The sequence below is a fragment of the Asterias amurensis genome, chromosome 10 (assembly GCF_032118995.1).
Source record: "Asterias amurensis chromosome 10, ASM3211899v1".
NCBI lineage: Eukaryota > Metazoa > Echinodermata > Asteroidea > Forcipulatida > Asteriidae > Asterias > Asterias amurensis.
In genome coordinates, this window is record NC_092657.1 from 6972907 (window position 1) to 6997466 (window position 24560).

Genomic DNA, 24560 nt, shown 5'->3' on the forward strand with positions numbered 1-24560 from the left:
AGTTGAATAAATATAATATCTTTGTTTCATGTGAAGAGAAGCTGTCCGAACTTATTCCTTTGCCTTCTGTTTCGCATGTCTATAAGGAATTACCCCTTTATTTAAAGTATTATTTATTCTAAATTAATCAATACCTCAGACAGTTTCTCTATCCCTATTGGTGGAGAGCGCGTCACGTGGGGTGTTTAAACGGTTGTTAAAGGCAGTGGACACTATTGGTAATTACTAAAAGTAATTATTAGCACGAAACCTTACTTGGTAACGAGTAATGGGGAGAGGTTGATGGTATAAAACATTGTGAGAAACGGCTCCCTCTGAAGTGCAATAGTTTTCGAGAAAGAAGTAATTTTCCACGAATTTGATTTCGAGACCTCAGATTTAGAACTTGAGGTCTCGAAATCAAACCATCTAAACACACACAACTTCGTGTGACAAGGGCGTTTTTTTCTTTCATTATTATCTCGCAAGTTCGATGACCGATTGAGCTCAAATTTTCACAGGTTTGTTATTGTATGCATATTTTAAGATACACCAACTGTGAAGGCTAGTTTTTGACAATTACCAATAGTGTCCACTGTCTTTAAAGACCAGTTGGAGCTGTTTATAACCGGGTTGTTTTCAGGTATGTTTAGATGCAAAAATAACTACGCGCTAGTTACGGGCGATGTGGACACTATCGGTGAGTCGCCTTTAACCAAAACGGCATTGAATGGGAATAAAAGAGTATAGTGACTCGTTCCGTTTTAAATCTCGGGTCGGGCCTTTATCACACGGTAACGACCCTGTCGGTTTTAAACGGCAGTTTAAGAATGCGTCGCTACCCTTTTATTCCCTTTTTAGTGATAAATCCTGTGTCTTTCCGTCCAACGGATCCGCGTACCCATCTGCTGGCAGCCGCTCGTTGACAAGGGTTTTAGGGTGTCAGAAGTTCTAGTAAAATCACCCACTTGTATAGTCTTGGCCCAAGACGATGGTGCTTGATTCTGGATAGTGTACTGCGTGCGGTTGAATCGCCAAAGCGCGCCCGCCACGGTATGATTTAGTTACGTGGACGGCTTGAAATCTAGACTACACTCTGGTAGCTTGCAGAGTGTAGTCTAGATTTCAAACCGTCCACGTAACTAAATCATACCGTGGCGGGCGCGCTTTGGCGATTCAACCGCGCGTAGTACACTATCCAGAATCACGCACCATCGTCTTAGGCCAAGACTACCACTTGTATGGTATCCCTCCTTTCTGCTCGCCGGCGGGAAGAGGGGTAAACAAAACTGTCATATACACACACAGCTGCACATGGATTCCCATTTTTATTAATAACAACATATTTTTCTTCAACTACGATATTCAGTAACAAATGCATCATTTAAACCGTAGCATGAAATATTGGGAAATTCTTCACCAGAAGTACGTAACATACCGTTATGTTTAAAGCTATGAGTTAACTGGTGTAAACGTTGACCTGTTTTTTAAACAAACCAGAAGTAAACAAACCAGAAGTGTTTTTGTCCATTACAAGGGTGTTTTTTCTTTCATTGTTATCGCGCAACTTTGACGACCAGTTGAGCTCAAACTTTCATACTCCTTGTTTGAATCTGTTTTAACCAAGTGCAACTAATTAGTTGCGTGTAAAAGACGAGAAGTAGTCAATAAATTAAAAAAGGGAAATTTAATAAGCTCAGTAATAAGCAAAACAAAATAAATTTAACTTAAAGACTTGACAAAGCAAGCCGAACAATCTCATAACATTATATAATATCGTGATTAATCATTTTTCATTTGTTACTCGATTTCACGAGCTGTATACAACCCTAATTTTACCATGTTGATTGTCGTATAAAAAGGAGGATTTTTTTACATGAGCATATTACCTTAAAAAAGGGGCTTTAACTTTTCAATTGGGAGATTTTCCCAGAATGCCGTAACCTGTTATGAGTTATTCACCACACTAGGAGCTAGCCTAAACTCGGCTTCTAATTTTCATCTCAGAAAATTTGAGTGAGCGATAATTTGCAAAGGCATTCCACGTAACTCCCCGACTACTGAGATCGGCATGATGGAAATAAAGCCCGTTCAGATTGGACGAAAGACAGAACCTGAACCACCAGCCCCCTGGATACTCATGTGCGCAATTGCCTAAGGCATTGACGTCGTTGTCTTTGTCTTTGGTCGTGAAGCCCATTCTCTGGTGGGATTTTAACCCGTCAGCTGAAATATAAAAACACGAGGTCATAGTCATAAAACTACAGGTATGAGATATAGGATACAGAGGGGTAAGTATGAATTGGGCTCTTATGTTGCCTAGGTTATAGCCACAATGCACAAACTGAGAGGATTCTTTTGTGAGAGATGTGAGATAATTCTCACAATCCGACACAGCTTCAGTTGCAGGGCCTATTTGACAGAAGAGTATGCCGCCATATGAGTACACCAATCACTCTTACCATACGTACACGATGAGTCCAACATTACTAGGGTAAGTACATGATAACTTCATGTACGTACACGATAAGTTCCAAAACTGATCGTGTACCCACCGTGATAAGTCTAAACAAATATCGTAGATAATAAATACATGATAACTTACTGTGTACATAAATGATAGATCCAAACGTATCATGTACTTATGCGATAAGTCCCAAACGAACATGATGCACAATATGTTATTGTGTACGTACACGATAAGTTAATGTGTACGTACACGATACGAGAGATATTTTGTGTATCTTTCGGGCGACCATACGCTTCAGAATCTTTACTGTTCCCATTCAGTATAAACTGCTTAAGGCAAGGCATTCTGTAAGTTACCCCTCCTTGTTTGACAACGGATGGTTCTGGTGACGGCCAGTAGTTTTCAGCCAAACGTTGTCGTTTTCAGCAAAACGCAGATTCATCCGAAGTACTTTCGTAGAAATTTAGGGACGACCGTCCTCAAAGCCGACGCATGCGCAGATTATGCCAAATGTCATCATATTTTCCGTAGAACCATTCGTCGTCAAAAACGAAAACTCTCTATAAAATAAAGGCGATTCTGCTTAAATGTATCACTGCCTTAAAAAGTGAATTCGTCTTACATGCATTTCCTGTGTAACCCTCCACTCGCAGCATGTAGTTCTCACTCGCATTAGCGACGGTGAAGGAATCATACTTGGCATACCCGGTAACCTGATCGAAACCTTGAAGATCCACGCGTAGTTGGTACTCGCCCTGAGCGGTCAGAAGGTGCAAGTTGTCATTACCGAGCCAAAACTCTCCATCTACATTCCCAAAGCCACGGCTGTAGCTGGCATAGTTCAAAGAGAAAGCTACACTGCCGTCCTGGCGCCGCTGGAACACCTAAAAGTTCACACAATATATTTAGAAGTTGTAAGTTTGTATTGAATTGGTGACGTCATTCATTCACTACAGCGTGTTATCTTACCGTCCATCCACCACCGTCTGTTTCCATATCACAATACACCTGGAAAGCCCGACTGGAGCGTAGAGGTCGTACCATGTACACACCGCTCACCGACGCACCGATCGCAAGAATATCAGAACAATCCCGTGGGAACACATCTGTTGAGGTCGGGAGAAAACAAAACATAAACACTCAATTACATAACTGCTAAAATTTTAACTGGACTTTAGGTCTTTTGGAACAAACTAAGGGATGTTTGGTCCTGTATTGCTTTGATTGGACGCTCCAGAGCTTTAAATTGAGCCTGCCATTGGCTGGGATAGAATAGCCATCATCTGTAATAGGCCCTTTCGCTAAAAGCGGGCCTATATATAAACCTGAACCCAAACTTCATTATAATACTGACTTCAAAACTCATTTTAAACCTGACACTGGAAACGGGTTAATAACTGAAAAGAAAAAGAAAATTTGCTGTTAAGTTCTTGAGATCTGGTCCAACTTTTTGTCGACCCATAAATAAAGTTCAACAGGGGACATGGTAAACCCAATTTCAATATTCAATGATCATCGGGTCTATAACTAAAAACTACTTCCGTTGACCTTTAACTAAAGGTCAACATGGGGTGAAGGTAACCAGAGTTCAACCGTCATTGCTCAAAGGTTCTGGAACTAAACAGAAACTAATAATGGCGTATGTGCTTCATGAGATAATTAGGTCCCACTTTCGTTTGACCAGAAATAAGATCAACACGGAGCCATGGTAACACCCGAGTTCAATCTTCAATACTTATGGGTTTTGTAACTGAAAGTAAATTTAACTATTTGGGTGTATAGTGCTTGCAATTTTGGTTCGACTTCCGGTTAACCCGGAAGTAAAGGTCAATTTAGGGTCATAGTATCCCAAGGCTAATGTTCAATGAGCAAGGGGTTCAAAACTGAAAAAAAAATTGTACATGTAGTTTATGAGATAACTAATGTTTCTCTCCTGGTTTACCCGGAAGTAAATGTCAACGTGGAGTTACGGTAACCAGGTCAACTTTCAACGCTCAAAGGGTCAAGAACTGAAAATAAATTGAAAATCGGTTGTGTAGTTTCTCGAGATAATTGTCCCACATCCGGTTGACCCGTAAGTAAAGGTCAACATGGGGTTTAGGCAAACCAAAGTTCCATATTCAATGCTCAAAGGATCTATAACTGTAAAGAAATTGAAAGTCAGTTGTGCAGTTCTTGAGATATGATCCCATTTCCGGTTGACTCTGAAGTAAAGGTCAACATGGGGTCACGGTTACAAACAAGTTTTAAAATCGGCTGGGTATTTTTTAAGATATGATGCTATAAAGATTGAGTATTTTACACATTTAAATGAAGATCGGGTGGCTATTATAATAATAAGCTTTGAATTACAATAACTCGAGACCCAATGACGTCACAATGTGCTTGTCATACCATGGTCATACTAACCAATCTGTTAATGATGTAACTTAACCCAATCCTATACGCTTACCTCCTTCCGTCGTGGTCGCAAATTCATCAGTTGCATCAGAATCGTCAGTATCGGAGGTATCTACCAACAAAAGTAAAAGCAAGAGGACTTTAAAGTCACCTGGAAGTGGTATTTCGTCAAAATAAAGCTTTTGTCACCAAGATTGTATGTTTTGATGAGTGAAATGTAAATAAACAATTAGCTAAGGTTCTAAAAACTAGCTCTAATTTTTTTCACTTATTTAAGATTAGGCCCAGACTCGAGAGGGCGCCGACCGATGACGATCGAGGGGCGGGACCGAGATGAAATACATCACTATCCAACCGCCATTTTGGACGAATCCAACACGAAATTCAAATATTCATCTTCGCAAAAACATTCGTCACTCTGTAAGAGCAGGAATACGTAGCGCTTCCTGATGCTACTCTTACACTAGGGAGAATGGAAATTTGCTTAAGAACGGAAATATTTAACAATCGTTCAAACTTCGCAACATTCGCCGTGTCCTCGTAAGCGTTGGTAACAAATTCGGTACGTTCACACGTCATTCTCCACCTACTTATGAAATCGGTCACTTTATGCTGCTCTCACCACACGGCAAATATGCTAGCGAATATGCTAACGAACTCCTTATTTGACAATCGCTCAAACTTTGCAACATTCGCCGTATTTTCGTAGGCGTTGGTAACAAATTCTACCTTCACAAATTATTCACCACCTCCTTATAGACCGTGGGATGATCATCAAAAAGGGCTCTAGTTTTCGAGTTTTGTGGTCTACCCTCTGCAACTACCTGAATTTTTCCCCAGATGTTCGTATGGTAGTCCTGAATAACATGTGAAAGTCGTCAAGGGCAAAACTTGCACAGTAATGAGTTATTTTAATTAGAAAATAATTAGAGAAAAATAGCGCCCTCTATTGGTCAAAACTGGAGAACTATGCACAAACTCTATGGGCAAATCACCAAGTGCACAAACGAATGGGGAAAATATACTGGCTTGTTTATTTTGCTTTCATTTACAGGTTTTAAGCTCTTTTCTCCCAGATCTCAATTAATTAACTATTTAACATCCCTGGACATCAATCATTTCCCCAATTGAGTTATTTCAATTGTTTCAAATTAATGTCACTAACAAACTTTCTGGGCCTCATTTTGGTCATTTACTATGTCTTCAGAGCTTAGATAGGCCTTAATTAAGTTGTAATCGAATGAATGAATGAATGAACTTTACAAAAAAAGGATATTGTTGACAAGAGACACACATTAAGATTTTTTTTAATTTCTTCTCTTCATATCATAATGACACATTTCTAGTACAATACTCATTGTTATTATGATGAATTATGTTACTTTCTTGAAAAGGCCCTTTTAATTCCCCCAAACAATTCAATTTAAAACAGTAATAAAATGTGCCGTGTAACCTATGCCTGGTGTATCCCCAAAAAGTCTTGATGTATTCTGACGTATCCACCTGTAACATACATAACTTCATTTTAAGTTAGTGATACGCTATCAATTCATTAGTCATACGCTTTGTATACGTTCAGTACGCTATGGATGCGATTCTGGGAAGTTGGGCACTCTTGGACTTTTAAAATGCTCGAACTAGTTTATGTAGGCCTATACGCCGGCATAGGTTAAGGCTATACGCCATGGTGTGACAGGGGTCGATTTCACAAAGAGTTAGGACTAGTCCTAACGTGGGACTAGTCCTAGGAGATATACAAATTGCATGGATAGTCCTAAGTTAGGACGAGTAACTGGTCCTAACTCGAGATAAGACTAGTCCTAACTCTCTGTGAAATCCACCCAAGGACCTTTAATAATTTCAAAGATATAAAGATTTTACAAAATTGAATGAAAATAATATAAACCTAGTTCCCAAACTGTCTTTCTTGTACCACAGTAACTGATGGGTTAATTCAATTCTCATGGCGTCCAAGCATACAAATTATCACATGTCACGATGATCATGATGTTTTTCCTAACCACTGCTGGGCCAACGAACTCCTGCCAGCGATAACTATTTTCCCTAACTAGCTCGGATTTACTTTATGTTGTGTTCATGTAACATAAAACAAACCGATCTTCGCAACTTTCTTCCATTCACACAGGATGAAGTTTCCTGAGAAGCGTAGACGACATCTTTCTGAAACCCTTCTCGAAACCACGGCTTCGGCTCCGGATGCTAGCTTGGCCCGCGGTTGTTTTGGCAATTGTGCGTGCTTTGCGTACGCGCTTAGTCAGGGCTTCAGACGAGATATGGTAGCCTGAAGCTGAAACCAACGCACACGCCGTCGTTTTGAAAAGGGCCACAAAACCACACGACTTCGAAACAAGCTCTTTCATTGGTCCACACATCCGCATGCATGTCATATGCGCTATGATTGGCCGAGCTTATAAGTCATCTATTTTTTTGTTGCACGTTCAGCCATTTATTCTCGCTGTATTATTGTGCTTCATTTCGCGAATAAATCTATACTCTGTGAGTTTTGTGCTTGACGACTTTTTTTGGGTGGTCAGTTGAATTTTCTTCAAATTTTGAGACCAAATGTAAGTAGTTGTGTAGGGTAGAGCACTGAAAAGCAGAATTTGGAGCATCATCCCACGGTCTATTACGAAGATCGGTCAATTTAGAAACCGGTTTCTTAGTGTCAGCTATGGAGGTTCACAAGTGGACATCTGCTTTTCTGCTATCAGAAAAGCAGAAAAGCAAGTTGGACGTTGTTTCCTAAAGCATTTTACCACTTTTCTGCTTTTCTGCCTGCCTCCCTAACAGTGGATTGAACGTTTTAATTACATCCATTTTCTGCTTTTCTGCTTTTCTGATTTCAGAAAAGCAAATTTTACCTATTCACCTACACTGGTGGTCTTAAAGTGGACATCTTTTTTTTGGGTTTCCTGGACGCAGAAAAGTGGATTGAACGTTTTAGTTCAATGCCCTTTTTTACTCTTCCGCTAGCCGAAAATCAGATTGGACGTGTTGTTTCACAGTGGCTCAAAAAGGGACATCCTCTTTATCTGGATTTCCGCAACCCTTTACCGCTCGACAACCCCCTGTAATAAATGGACGCTTCCCAGTCGCGCGGCTTAATTGCCTTTGATGTTCCTTGTCCCGATTATTTGACCCGTCTAAAAGAAAGAACCAACATCCCTCAACAAATACCCCCCCCCCCAACAATAGAGGTATTTGTGTGGAAATTTGAATTTCCCCAATAAACATATAGTTCAGGGGGGTGGGGACGCGTGGTCCAGTAGTAGTTGGCATAATGTAGTCACAACCTAGAAAGTTAAAGGGGATTGGGATAACGGGCATTGGGCCCAATATACCAATAAACGAACCAATATACGAACAATATTATTGTTTGGTAGAATCAAATAAACGGCCAAGACTCCACTCGATTGTTATTATGTTTCAACTCCAATGCCTAAAACTTGTTCACATGTTGACAATTGTTTTTGCTTACTGCCTCCTCTGCTTATACTAAACGCTTAAGTACGGTCTCTGTTTCCTATATACATTTATTTTTTAGATAAATCTTTTTGAGATAAATAATTCATAATATGAATTATTTATCTAAAAATAAATACATATTATAATTATTTTATTATAATTATTTTCCTTGGTTTCTTTTATGTCCTTTCCTTTTTTTACATATTTTTAATTGTTTTATAGTATCAATCTTAGTTTTAATTTTATGTTTTATGTGTATAGTAAAAAAACTTACATTTTATCCTTTTGTTTGATCACCAATTCTAATTGATTTGTGACTGAATGGGCTTACCGCTTTTAAATGTCAATAGTCCTGTTTTTCGTTTACTGACTTAAGAGTCAGTTCAGGTAAATAGTTGACATAGTTGCTCACGGTCAAAAAATGAATTTTTTTTATACTTTGTGGGTGGAAGGGCCTTGGGGTGCAAGTAAACAAAATTGCATTTTCAATTCTATATATAGCCCGTTGCCATGGTTACGGCTCATTTTATTTTTTTGCCATTTTAGGTCGATTTTGGGGTCTGAAAAACTGGTTTTTAGCTCATATTTACAACTCCACCCCACCAAAATGCAATATTAATTCAAAAAACCTTTTATATCACTACAAAGTATCATCCTTGGCCTTCCTTGAGAAAAAAAATTATTGCTTTAAATATCACCCTTGTGCTATTTTTGCACCATGCATTACAGTATGTTTTTAGAACTTGCAAAATCGACATTTTTACCCTATTTTTGGACCCCAAAATGTCAACTTGCCAGGGGTCTCAGAAAGTTTCCCTTTCGTCTGTGATTAGGGCCAACATTGGTCTTTCCATATCTGGTGTCAAAAACTTGGGCAATTGTATCCTGTTGGGCCAGTACTGCCTCAAAACTAGACTTTTTTCCCCAAAACATGAAAAATGCCTTTTTAAGGGTCTTTCCACATAATATCGACATACGTGTCCATGGTAAAAGAAAAGGAATATTTTTTTTTTATACTTTGTGGATGGTAGGGACTTGGGGTGCAAATAAACAACATTAACATTTCAAATCATAATATAACACGTTGCCATGGTAACAGTTCATTTGTGTTTAGGCCACTTTGGGCCGATATTGGGGAATGAAAAACTGGTTTTTTTAAGTTAATATTTACAACTCCACCCCACCAAAAAACAAAAATATTTCATAAAACCTTTTACATCACTACAAAGTATCATCCTTGGCTTTACTTGAGACAAAAAATATTGCTATAAATTTCACCCTTGTGCTATTTTAAGAACGTGCATTACAGTATGTTTTTAGAGCTTGCAAAATCAACATTTTTACCATATTTTTTGCCCTCAAAATTCCATTTTTTCAGGGGTCTCAGAATATTTTCCTTTCGGTTTTGATCAGGGCCATAATTTGTCTTTTTATTTCTGGTAAGAAAGACTCGGGCAATTGTATCCTGATGTAACAGAACTGTCTCAAAAATAGACCCTTTTCCCCGAAAACATAGAGAAATGCATTTTGAAATATTTGCTTCATTTTGAATTTATAACATGAAAAAGTTAGCTATAATTCCATCAATCTGGCAGCTTTTTATAAGCACTTTGTAGGTTTAGTGCATTACCAAACATTGATCAGGACTTGTTGATGACCTAAATCTTATAATTTGCCCCACCCCGGCCCTGGCCCAATCATATTTCTTGACATTGCATAAAATAAAATAAAAGTTTTGCGAACAGCGCCTTTTTTTTTGAAAGTCACATTTTTTAATTCCCCTTGCACATCAAGAAAGTTTGTACTGTCTTTAATGTTTTGTTGGTTCTCGGAATATTTCTCTTTTTGTTTTGATTGGGCTATCATTATGGTTTGCATGTCTACTGGGGAGAAACACTTTGGTTTATTGTATCCTGTTGTGACACTTCTGCCTCAAAAATGGTAATTTTTCCAAAAACAATAAAAATGCATTTTGAAGTTATCCCTTAGTTTGAATTGATAAAAAACAAAAACGAGCATGCTTGTTAAAAGAATATGGCACTGTTTCCATGCTCTTTAAGCCACTGAGTTCTTGTTTTGTCATAACTACTTTACCTAGTTGTACAGGTATGATTCACATTGCAAGAAGAGAAGTAGTGCGGTGAGCAATCTTTACTGTCCTTGTCTTTACATGGCCTTATAACAGTCTTCTTGGTCCCCTGCCCGCTACCGAACTAAACATTTTCATCCCAATCAGAACAAAGAGGCTCTAAAAGTGAGCAAGTACTGTATCCAAAGTATCTAACCATTTAGCCGCTGTACCGCCCAGCCGCATTATAGCGATACACTGTATGCGGTATGAGGAAACCTCGCTAGCTTGTGTTTGTAGAAAAAAAGGAACATCAAAAGAAAACTCGATAGTCATTAGTAGGTCTACGCATTTGTTAATATATCTAGTTGTTATAGATCGTTATTAATTCTCCCATCACAGTTGACTTGTCAAAGCTAATGATGATGAAATAATTTAGCTCTTACGAAAAATAAAACGCTCATCAGTAAACAGGAAACTGTTCATCATTTATGATGATATTGTCGAAAATAACGCCTTCGCATTTAATCAGTATGAGCATTGAGCCAGACAAAAGCCTTGAAAAGCTATTGTGTTCATTTTATCCGTGCACAAAAGTATTCGCCATAAAAATTACCGTAGCCGTTTAACGAGAGGCATTTATTGTTCCCATGAGAACTTTTATACAAATATTACCGAAAGGGTAAAAAATTGTGCATACACATTAAGCCTTGGCTATCTTTTAAAATTTGAACTATGATTCCAGTAATTTACTGCAAGACGCTTGAGAAATTGGATTTCAGCAAACTCGGGCGGTGCAGGGACTAAAGGGCTAAATGGCCATTCACCTGCTTTGGCCTTCTGTAAGCAGTTCCCCCATCTATGGTGGGGTTCCTTTCAATTGTACTGTTGCAAACAATAAAAGAGTTGGTTTATTTAACGTGATAAACAACTCAATGTGATCAACAACTCAACGTTCTCAGAGACATATATAATAATTATGAATTAGTAAGATAGTGAATGGAAAAAATATCAAACTAGCCTGAATAGACTTTTGTCCCTGCAAATGCATCTTACTTATTTATGTTCAGCAGGTGCAAGTTTTTACAACTTCTTTCAATGTTGTTTCATTAAAGGAACACGTTGCCTTGGATCGGTCGAGTTGGTATTTCAAAAGCGTTTGTAAACGTTTATTAAAAAATGCATATGATTAGAAAGATATTTTAAAAGTAGAATACAGGATACAATAAACACAGTGTTTCTACCCAGAAGACATGAAAACACCAATAACAACCGAAAGGGAACACTTTCACAAAAAGAGGAGCTATTCACAAAACATTGTTTTATGCAATGTCAAGAAATATGATTGGGGCTGGGCCGGGCAAATTGTAAAATTACGGTCATCAACAGTTCCTGATCAATGTTGGGTAATCCACTAGTGCTAAGGAAAAGCTGCAAGATTGATAGAATTATAACTTTTTAATGTTAGAAATTCAATATGAAGAAAAAACAATTCAAAATGCATTTTTCTGTTTGAGGAAAAAAGTCTATTTTTGAGACAGTACTGTTAACATCAGGATACACTTGCCAAGTTTTTCTTACCAAAAATAAAAAAGACAAATTTTGGCCCTAATCAAAACCGAAAGGAAAATATTCTGAGACCCCTGAAAAAAATGAAATTTTGAGGGCAAAAAATATGGTAAAAATGTTGATTTTGCAAGTTCTAAAAACATACTCTAATGCACGTTCTAAAAATAGCACAAGGGTGAAATTTATAGCAATATTTTTTGTCTCAAGTAAAGCCAAGGATGATACTTTGTAGTGATGTAAAAGGTTTTATGAAATAATTTTGTTTTTTGGTGGGGTGGAGTTATTAACTCAAAAAAACAGTTTTTCATTCCCCAATATCGGCCCAAAGTGGCCTAAACACACATGAACTTTTACCATGGCAACGTGTTGTATTATGATTTGAAATGTAAATGTTGTTTATTTGGACCCCAAGTCCCTACCATCCTACCATCCACAAAAAAATGAAAAATATTCTTCTTTTTTTTACCGTGGACACGTATTTCGATATTATGTGAAAAGACCCTTTAGAAGGCATTTTTCATGTTTTGGGGAAAAAAAGTCTAGTTTTGAGGCAGTACTGTCACAACAGGATACAATTGCCCAAGTTTTTGACACCAGATATTGAAAGACCACTGTTGGCCCTAATCACAGCCGAAAGGGAAACTTTCTGAGACCCCTGGCAAGTTGACATTTTGGGGTCCAAAAATAGGGTAAAAATTTTGATTTTGCAAGTTCTAAAAACATACTGTAATGCATAATGCAAAAATAGCACAAGGGTGTTATTTAAAGCAATAAAAAAATTTCTCAAGGAAGGCCAAGGATGATACTTTGTAGTGATATAAAAGGTTTTTTGAAATAATGTTGCATTTTGGTTGGGTGGAGTTGTAAATATGAGCTAAAAACCAGTTTTTCAGACCCCAAAATCGGCCTAAAATGGCCAAAAAACAAAATGAGCCGTAACCATGGCAACGGGCTATATATAGAATTGAAAATGCAATTTTGTTTACTTGCACCCCAAGGCCCTTCAACCCACAAAGTATAAAAAAAATTCATTTTTTGACCGTGAGCAAGTATGTCAACTATTTACCTGAACTGACTCTTAATGTTTTATTTTGTTTAAGATTATAATTGGTGTGACTTTATGACTTAAAGTCACCTGGAAGTGGTATTTTTTCAAAGTAAAGCTTTTGTCACTAATATATGTGTTTTGATGAATGGAATGTGAATAAACAGTTAACTAAGGTTTTATAAAATCAGTTATTATGTTATTTACAAATTTAAGAGTAGACCCCGACCCTAGAGGGCGCTGTTCGTGACGTCAATCGAGGCAGACTTTGCCTGTAATGCGTAGAGTAAACACAATTGCAAAGTACATGTACTGACCAAGTCGTGAGTTTTTACGTTTCAAAAAAAAAAAAAAAAAGTTTTTTTTTCGGCAATGCCGACCAGGTGTATTGCTGCTGAATGCAGAAAAACACTTTTTGAAATGTACCAACTCACGACTTGGACGTACATGTACTTTGCCTCGATTGACGTCAAAAAAAGGGGTAGGCGGAGTCAAGCCCCCAAACAACTTTATATATTTTTTAAACATATAAATCGTGACAAACAATTACTCAAAAAGTTGTTTTATTGTTCGTGAGCATATACTCTTATGTTTGAAAGAAAAAACAATCTATTTCCAGGTGACTTTAAATGTATTGTGTAATTTTGTAATTTTACATGATGTTTTATTATATTTATTGAATGAGTGGCCGTGTATAAACAAGTTTAAAAACAGTTACATGAGTTTATAGGCATTAATTTTTCATGCTTTAGCAAATTCTGTGCTTTTAAGCAGCTCTATGAATTGAAATTTGGCCCGAGGCCCGTTATATCCCCGTCCCCTCTCCGTGACTGTCTAGGTTGTAAGAACATTTTCAACTACTACTGGACCCACGCTTGTTTTTCCCCGGTACTTTGTTTATTGGGGAAATTCGAATTTCAATACAAATACCTCCCTCTCTTGTTTGAAGGGCGGGGGGGGGGGGGGGGGGCATTTGTTGAGGGATGTTGGTTCTTAATTCTTAAACAGCGTCCATCTGTTACAGGGGGTGTGGAGCGGTAAAGGGTTCCGGGAAACCCAGAAAAGCAGATGTCCACTTTTAGGCCACTGTGTGACAAAATGTCTAATCTGCTTTTCGGCTAGTAGAAAAGTAGATTAATTGATTTGCCCCAACGTTCAATCTGCTTTTCTTGTGGTATGAAACCAGAAACGCAGATGTCCACTTTTCGACCGCCAGTGAATGACAAGATGTCAAACTTACTTTTCAGCTATATAGCAGAAAGGAGAAAAGTAGAAAACTGCTTTTGCCTTACACGTTCAATCTGCTTTTTGCAAAGCAGAAAAGTAGAAAAGTAGAAAATACACTTAACACAAGACTTTCCATCTGTTTTTCTGCTGTTTTGAGAGCGGAAAAGCAGATGTCCACTTTTCGACCTCCATATAGTCAGCGAATGTAGCGAAGACGTTTATTCGCCGTCGATTTTCGTAAGCATCGGTAACATGGTAAAGCGTGCGTGAAAGTTGGCATCGTTCGTAAAGCCATTGTCAAGCGTTGGTGTAAGCATTCGAAATAAAATAAAACAATCGTAAGATATTGGTAAGGGGAGGGCCGACCGAGGACGATCGAGGGGTGAGACTGAGATAAAAATATTCACTATCACACCGCCACTTTGGAGGTATTCAACGCGAAGTTCAAATGTTCATCTTCGCAAGAACTCTCGCCACTCTGTTAGAGGGGCAATACGAAGCGCTTCCTAAATTTCAGCGAATGTTGTGAAGACAGTAATTCGCCATCGATTTTCGTAAGCATTGCCCAGCCATGGGTACTGTTGGTAAAGCGTGCGTATTATGCGTTAGATATTGGTTAGGAGAAGCTTAAGGACGACCGAGAACATTATTCACTATCAAATCGCAACTTTGGGGCGATTTCATCGCGAATTTCAAATATTCATGTTCGCAAGAATATAGTGTGAGAGTAGCATCAAGCTACGCTCACACTGGGGAGAATATGCTTAGCGAATGTGATTACGAACGGAAATATTAAACATCACTCAAGCTTCGCAACTATTATGTCGTGTCTTCGTAGGCGTTGGTAACAAGTTCGGAACGTTCACAAATTATTCCCCACCTCATTACGAAGATCGGTCAATTTAGAAACCGGTTTAATTTGTGAACACGGTTATGAAGATACGGCGAATGTTGCTAAGTTTAAGCGATTTTCGAGAATTTCGTTCCGTTTGCATAAAATTATTTGACTTGTGAACGTAACATTCGCTAGCATATTCTCCCCAGTGTGAGAGTAGCATAAACTCAGCACATTATTATGAAGACGGTTTTTCGCCATCGATTTACGTAAGCATTGGTAAGAAATGGTATTGTTGGTAAACATGCAGTATTAATGCGTAAGATATTGATAGGTTGAGGGACGACCGAGAACACTATGAACTATCCAATTACAACAATTTCAAATATTCATATTCGCAAGATATTCACCACAGCGTGAGAGTAGCATTATAGAGTCTATTCTCTGACTTAAACTATTTCCCTCATAGTTTATGTAACAGTTTCAATGAAAAAGAATTCTAACAACTATAGGTAGTCTTATTTCGTATGCGTATGTCAAACGACGGTTTGTCACATTTTAGAACTATTTTACAAAGTATATGGGCATTCTTTCTTGCAACATTATCGAGTACAACCTTAATATATTCCTAGAGTAATCTTTCTCATCTGAAAAATGTTTAAGTAAATTGAAAGATAAAATTTGTCCAGCTATGTTTTGTTGCCCATGATATCTTTCAGTTTTGAAAGATAGGAATTTGTAAATTGAATTGTTAAAACTTAAAGTTTTGAATGAATCTACACTCAACTGTAGATTGTGTTCGAATCTACACTTTAGTGTAGATTCGGAGCGAAGTGTAGATTCGTAAAAATAATCTACACTTTCAACATTAGAGTGACGTCACAGAAATAGTCTACAATTAGGGAGTTGCAACAGAACTTACCATTAGTAATGAGTTTCACCAAGGCAGACACTGAGACCTCTAACTCTTCCACTTTGCTTCTTGTTTCTTCCAGCTCAGATGTTATCTTTTCTCGATTATCAGAAGTGGCCACCTGTAACTCGTCTACTTTACCTCTAGTGGCTTCCAGTTCAGTTGAAACAGCTTCTTGAGTTTCAGTCATTGAATCTTTCAACTCTCCCACTTGTTGTATTATGTTCCTTACTTCACCGTTAACCAGATCTAGGTAATCTATAATTACGGCCTTCAGTTTTTCTACAATTACGTCTTGGTCACAAGAACCCGTTGCTTGATTGCTGGAAGATGCACTTTGTCGTGCAGCTATAGACTTCACGATCATAACGATCAAGAGTGAACGGATCAACAACCCCATTGTGCTTAGCTAACACTTCAACAACAAACCTACACGAGTTCTTGACGTTGATCCTCCGCGTACAATGTTCGCAGTGAAATGAGCAAGAACTTGCCAAACCGTTATTTTATATGTTTTAGGTAATGGTTCAAACGATTCAAACTTTGTTATCCTCCCTATATATCTACAAGGCTAAACCGAAAACGGAAAAGAAACAGGAAACCGGAACCAGAAGGAGCCTCGTCCTCACAGCTCCGGATGCAACTACTAGGACTCAATAAATAGCTTAGCAGAAGAAACCTTGAAGATATGTAAAATCTAGTTCAGTCAGTTCACTCCACCACAAACAAGCTAAAGCCGTGTCCAATTTGGCATCCACGGCTACAGCTACGGCTACGGCTGTTGCTAAGGGTGTTGCTAAGGACATCCTACATCTCAACGCACGATGATACGGAAATCTAGCTGTAGCCGTAGCTGATGCCGCCCATTCTCACACGGCCTAACTGTCTGCATGGATATAAAGATCTTGCAGTAACTTGTAGTCCATGTCTCCCATCAGCTATCAATGTTGTAAACTACCCTTATTTAAATGCTAATAATGCTTATGTTAATAACAAATAAAAACGTGTTTGCTTTTTCATTAAGTAATTCAAGAGCTGGCAAAAAAAATATCGCAACCCCCTCGATAACCCCCTTATTTTGTGTCATTACAAAGTGTCCACTGCCTTTAAATCTTACAATAATACTTCTTAGCAAATACTGGTGACCACAGAGGCCAAGCATAACTCTGTCTAGGTTTTCATTGAGAATCACACATATTATTGGTGACCAGTGGAGCATCACAAAGAATGACTAAATCAGCCCTTTTAATAGACAGTAACCCCATTGCCCGTGGAGCATCACAAAGAATGACTAAATCAGCCCTTTTAATAGACAGTAACCCCATTGCCCGTGGAGCATCACAAAGAATTACTAAATCAGCCCTTTTAATAGACAGTAACCCCATTGCCCGTGGAGCATCACAAAGAATTACTAAATCAGCCCTTTTAATAGACAGTAACCCCATTGCCCGTGTACAAAAACATTTCCTAGGTATGGTGCAATAGATGGTGACATTTCCCATTCAAATACTCGACCAATCAGAGAAGGTCTGAACGTACCAGGCGGTACAGTGACACAATCCCTTCCCTGGATATAATTATTAGCATATAATTGGAACTGCAAAGATTTAAATAATACCAAGGGTTGCAAAGATATAAACTAAACCAAGGTTTGTAAGAAACCGCCTCAGTACAGTCAACATTAACAATACCCTGGGGGAAACAAAGAGCAGATAACTGAGTGAAGTAAACTGCAATTTAAGTGTTTACACGAGTCATAAGGCCAATTAGGCATGTCTTGAACAACCGAAATGAACGAGGGATTAACTCCTGCTCTGGCAACCGTATTATGAAGTTTCATATCAAATACAATAAATAGCCGGGAAATTGAGTACCATTTTAAAACATAAGCTCTTTTTAAGGACTTGTTTTATACTGTACATCTTCTAGTGCAACTCAACCACATCGGTTGTCATACTGTTCATTCCTTTTTTATGTTTTTATGAAATAAACCAATAAATATAATATATATAGGACGTGGGTGCATCTTCCTGGGCGTCAAACTGTCGAGCCATCGTCCTCTCAGTGTTTCGTCGTTTGAGTTTCAAGCAATACACTAATGGTTTTTATAAAGGCAGTGGACACTATTGGTAATTTTCAAAGACTCGCCTTCACAGTTGGTGTATCTCAACATAAGCATAAAATAACACACCTGTGAAAATTTGAGCTCAATCGGTCATCGAACATGCGAGATAATAATGAAAGAAAAAACGCCCTTGTCACACGAAGTTGTGTGCGTTTAGAAGGTTGATTTTGAGACCTCAAGTTCTAAATCTGAGGTCTCGAAATCAAATTCGTGGAAAATTACTTCTTACTCGAAAACTATGCCACTTCAGTGGGCGCCGTTTCTCACAATGTTTTATACCATCAAACCTCTCCCCCATAACTCGTCACCAAGAAAGGTTTTTTGCTGATAATTATTTTGAGTAATTACCAATAGTGTCCACTGCCTTTAAAGTTAAGTTTGGTCCATTTTATGAAGATCAGTGCTGTATTTTGCCAAAGTCAAACAAAACACAATCCATGTTTTTTTAACAATTTAGTGTGGAAATTCAAAATCATTTGAACAATGCAAACTACATCGACCAAATCTTTCACGGTCACAGATGTCATTGTAACACCAAGTTTACTCAATGATGGCGAATATTTCAGCTATGCTTATTCAACCACATTTTAATTATGCACAAGGGTTAGTAAAACAGTGACGCCCTCAAGCGTTTTCAATGTATAATCTGATTTCAAATAATCTGTTGCATAGACATCAAAAGCTCTCTGTTTTTGCTGATCCAGCAAATGAACCTTTGATGACTCCACATGGCATTAGTATGATATGACGTGGAGTAACGGTATTATCTTGTATTCATTAATACGTTCGCTGGCAGTGAAAGCATTTAATGTATCCACCATATGCAAAAACTGACAAACCTGTCGAAGCTCGAGATCGATCGGCCATCTGGGTCATGAACAAATAGTGCAGAACATACTTTCCATGACATCGATGCAAAAGAAAAGAATAAAACGTTCACTGAGCGATAAACTCCAACGTGAAATTAGAGTGTTTATTTCTCATCAAATATGAAACTTCAGACAGAAATTTGTCAAGGGTGTTCTCCACAATCATTATCATTGGACCGAATGTTTGATGAAAATCTGTGATATCGCGATTTAGTTTCTTACCAATATTTTAATGTTCCTTTAACTGTAGATTTGTTACCAACCAAAGTAATAGTTCAACTGGAATGTCTTTCAAAATTGAAAGATATCATGATGTGCCAAACTCAGCTGACAACATTTGATTTCAATTTCCGAAAACATTTTAAGTTTATAAAATAATGTTTCAAAATAGTGTAAGGGCAGTGGACACTATTGGTAATTAGTCAAAATAGTTCTAAGCATAAAACCTTCCTTGGTAGCAAGTAATGGGGAGAGGTTGATAGTATAAATTGGCGTGAGAATCGGCTCCTTCTGAAATGACGTAATTTTCGAGAAAAAAAGAATTTTCCACGAACTTGATTTCGAAACCTCAGACTTAGAAATTGGGATCTCGATATCAAGCATCTGAAAGCACACAACTTCGTGTGACGAGTGTGTTTTTCTTATTGTTATCGCAACTTGGACGACCGATTGAGCTCAAATGTTGTTATTTTATGCATATGTTGAGATACACCAAGTGAGAAGACTAAGTTGACAATTACCATTCGGGGTCTGGGAGGGCACATCGCTTTGACGGCAGTTTTTAACACTTTCGCCTGACCCTGGACGGCCCCAGCAAACAAAGCATGACTTCCGAAGATTTAAAATAAAAATACACATAAAATATTGTCCCGTGTCTTTAAGTCGGTAAAAATTAGACTCTAAAGTGTAGATTCGTTGCAACAATGTACTATTCCTTCGGCTCTCATATTCCACGAATCTACATTTTTTTGGCCATATTAATAGCTTGGAATGCTGGTTATCCTTAGTTGAAGCTGAAAAGCTAAATATTAAAACGAAGGACCCGGCTACAACGTGTTCGAGCTACACGTTAAGGGCGCCCCTGGCAGCCTTAACACTCGACCAGACGGCAGAGCACAGCCAGAGATCGGAAGTGTTTTATTGATCCGGAGAAAGGAAAACCAGAAGGTCACAAGATTATACTCCTGTATAATATGTACCACTTTGTACCATTTGTTACACAAAATCAACATTGTACCACTCTAAGTAAAATGTGTACCCCATGTGATTGCTATTTTCTGTTGCTCTGTGATGTACCTATTAGGCCTGCCATACTATGTTTTACCCTATATGTACCATTTTACCTCATAGATAGATAAACTGTTTGGTTTATTGGTTTTTACACTCGGCCTACTGCCAAATTACAGTAAAGCTTACAAATATTATAGGTTTTACTCGTGACTGAAGAGCAGTTGTCAGCTGTAAAGCTTTTAAAACACCTAAAGGTAGCGCAAGTGCTTCCAAATATGCATCGGCGTCGCGTCCTGCGGTTAGACACTGGACACTATTGGTAGTTGTCAATTACTAGTCTCCACAGTTGGTGCATTTCTACATATTATAACAAACCTATGAAAATTTAAGCTCAATCGGTCGTCGAAGTTGCGAGATATTAATTAAAGAAACAACATCCTGGTCGCACCATGGTAACACGAAGTTGTGTGCTTTCAGATGCTTGATGTCGAGACCTCACATTATAAATCTGATATTTTGAGGTCTCGAAATCAAAATCGTGGAACATGATTTATTTCTCAAAAACTGCGCCACTTCGGAGGGAGCTGTTTCTCACAACGTTTTATGATATCAACCTCTCCCCCATTACTCGTATTTCAGAAAGGTTCTATGACACAAATTATTTTGTGTCATTACAAAGTGTCCACTGCCTTTAAATCTTACAATAACATTTCTTAGCAAATACGGTGGTAACCAAAGAGGCCAAGCATAAGTCTGTCTAGGTTTTCATTGAGAATCACACATATTATTGGTGACCAGTGGAGCATCACAAAGAATTACTAAATCAGCCCTTTTAATAGACAGTAACCCCATTGCCCGTGGAGCATCACAAAGAATTACTAAATCAGCCCTTTTAATAGACAGTAACCCCATTGCCCGTGGAGCATCACAAAGAATTACTAAATCAGCCCTTTTAATAGACAGTAACCCCATTGCCCGTGGAGCATCACAAAGAATTACTAAATCAGCCCTTTTAATAGACAGTAACCCCATTGCCCGTGGAGCATCACAAAGAATTACTAAATCAGCTCTTTTAATAGACAGTAACCCCATTGCCCGTGGAGCATCACAAAGAATTACTAAATCAGCCCTTTTAATAGACAGTAACCCCATTGCCCGTGGAGCATCACAAAGAATTACTAAATCAGCCCTTTTAATAGACAGTAACCCCATTGCCCGTGGAGCATCACAAAGAATTACTAAATCAGCCCTTTTAATAGACAGTAACCCCATTGCCCGTGGAGCATCACAAAGAATTACTAAATCAGCCCTTTTAATAGACAGTAACCCCATTGCCCGTGGAGCATCACAAAGAATTACTAAATCAGCCCTTTTAATAGACAGTAACCCCATTGCCCGTGGAGCATCACAAAGAATTACTAAATCAGCCCTTTTAATAGACAGTAACCCCATTGCCCGTGGAGCATCACAAAGAATTACTAAATCAGCCCTTTTAATAGACAGTAACCCCATTGCCCGTGGAGCATCACAAAGAATTACTAAATCAGCCCTTTTAATAGACAGTAACCCCATTGCCCGTGGAGCATCACAAAGAATTACTAAATCAGCTCTTTTAATAGACAGTAACCCCATTGCCCGTGTACAAAAACATTTTCCTAGGTATGGTGCAATAGATGGTGACATTTCCATGTCCGCCACTGAAATACTCAACCAATCAGAGAAGGTCTGAACGTACCAGGCGGTACAGTGACACAATCCCTTCCCTGGACGTAAATATTAGCATATAATTGGAACTGCAAATATTTAAATAATACCAAGGGATGCAAAGATATAAACTAAACCAAGGTTTGTAAGAAACCGCCTCAGTACAGTCAACATTAACAATACCCTGGGGGAAACAAAGGGCAGATAATTGAGTGAAGTAAACTGCAATATAAGTGTTTGGGCCATGAAAATACCAAGTGTGTAATAAAGTTGTCGCGAGCTGGTATTGTAGTTTTATGAATGACCATGTAAATAAGAAACGAGTTTCTCTGGCCGCCGCCTCTTTTTGTTTTTACCCCCCCCCCCCCCGAAAAACGGGGTAATTCATGAGTGGGGAATAAGTTCCTTATTGTTTGCCTTAAGAACGTGTTCCCTACGACTCTTTTCACCACACTGCAATACAACAGCCGTTCGTAGTAGTATTCTAAAATTCTACAAAAAGCATGCATCGCATGTGATGAGCCAAGCAGAATATGAAGTGAGTGAGCCTGGCGTCTATACTATTTTTTCTACCTCCTTAAATCGTGATACAAAATTATGCTCGTGTTACATTTAATATTGCACTTTTTTTTCTCGAATTATTTCACAATCCAGTCGCTTGCAAATTTGTTGACTTCAGCTTCGTATTGTGTAACACGCTAGCTGAATTTAAAAAAATATATATATAACGCCTGGAAAGTGCGCCTAGCTTTCTGTGCATTTTGGTTTCCCATTGTTTATTTTTTTCGCACCAAATTACGTGGGTCAGCGATGTTTAGGATATCGGTCATCTTTGAAAAAAATACCTAAAATTTGGAAAATACTAAAAATACAAGCGCCATCTCTAGTGTATGGCTTGAACACAGTTACATCGTGTATGCTATAGAAAGTAACGGATAAGTAAGTATGAGTTGTTATCATCGAAGCCTGTTCACACGTAATTTGGTGCGAAAAAAAAGTAATGGAAAAAACAAACCCAACTGGTCATGTGTGGAGTTTTTTTTGTGTTGTTTATTCATGCATAACTTTACCTGCGGTTTCACAATACAGATCTGGTTAATAGGTAAGTGATAACGCTGTTGTTTCCAGATTCACAAGCTCTATTGGCGTGGAGGATTATTGTTTCCCTAAGCATATATATTAACTATTGGAAAGCTCTTGATCTGCAGAATTCAGAAATACCAATAGCTACAATAATAATTCCCACTTTTGGCTCATTTTATGGTGACAGGTCACATACTCCTGTCAGAACAGAGTTCTTTTCAAATTTTGACCAGATCCAGCACTAAAAATTCATCAATGTACTGCTTGAAATTCAATGACGTAACGACATAATATTGGGTGCATTCGTTTAGCTGCCCTGTGTCTACCCCGCGGTGCTCACTCGGGTGAGCCCCTGACAAGAGCTAAACGAACGACCACTCACCGCTGTCGTATTGACATCGTGCACCTGGGGCCAGCCCCCAAGTGACCCACTCCACAAGCAGGGCACTGGGGGCTGACCCAGGTGAGCCCCCCCTGGAATGACGTCAAAGCTATTCGAACGCACCGGGGGCAGACCGGGATCGACCCAGGGAAGCTAAACGAACGCACCCATTATTGAGGTGACCTCCAAAGGTTGTTCAACAAGGCCCGATAAGCTTCCGTACACTGAAGGTCGACGGCTCCACAATTTGCTGCCCAGGACGATGCACCCATATCCTTAAATAGTACTCAGTAAATTCCTCTTCCCTGGCTTTTATATTGGCTACGAAACTTCATAATGCGATTGCAAAAACGGGGGGTTAATCGCTCGTTTATTTTACTTGTTCAAGACATGCCCACCTGAAATGACCTATGACATTTTAAAGTGGGGCTAAAGAATGCTCTGAAGTATACAGTCTGTGCGCACCGTGCTCGATAATGAAGCATAGCGCTCGATTTCATTTGCAGCGAGAGCTGGCCTCGGACCCCTTCGAGATTTCGCGTGAAAATGCGAGCGTTCCGACACTGCTCCTTCAAACCGATGGGAAGTACATTTCCGTCGGAGTTAGACCAACATGGTGGGGTAAGTAGCCTTCTCGACAATCTAACGAAGATTTAGAACCCAATTTTTACCGAATTTAACCCCTCTAAGACATTTATATTTTCAACTGAAGTGTACTTAAGTTTTCACACTTTTCGAAGAATAGCCTCACATTTTTGGTGAACTTGACTGTTTCGAGCATAATGGAGACAAATGAGGTCGATATTATGGTAGACGAAGGGTTTCCGGTCCTGTTGATGGTACATTCACTTCTGCACGTTCAACCGTTGTCGTGTTTTCGGCCTCGTAATTTCACGAGAAATCACAAATTTCTCCGTTGTTGCGGCACTTATTGTTGCGTGACGTCACAGTAAACACGATTTTCTGGGGCTGCTGTTTAGTTGTTTTGTCTTTCGTCGTCGTCGTCGTGGCATGTATTTATAAAACATTTTTTAAATATCAGAAAGTAGTACTAGTAGGGACCTGGTTTAACTTTAAACATTGTTATAATTATACCATGGAGGAAGAAATAGACCCTCCATGCTCGTACTACACAGTGAGTCAGTGACAGTTCTAGGCTATTTTGGACATGATAT

General features: G+C 38.6%; 1 protein-coding gene across 1 annotated transcript; it reads right to left on the reverse strand.

Annotated features, from left to right (window-relative positions):
• Positions 1–1288: 1288 nt before the first annotated feature.
• LOC139942596 (ficolin-1-A-like) lies at positions 1289–17034 on the reverse strand. The gene is made up of 5 exons (XM_071939453.1): positions 16002–17034; positions 4902–4961; positions 3419–3555; positions 3072–3333; positions 1289–2205 (listed from the first exon to the last, which is right to left on the reverse strand). Exons 1-5 carry the CDS (start codon positions 16390–16392, stop codon positions 1958–1960), a joined length of 1098 nt encoding a protein of 365 aa, XP_071795554.1. The 5' UTR covers positions 16393–17034; the 3' UTR covers positions 1289–1957.
• Positions 17035–24560: the final 7526 nt, after the last annotated feature.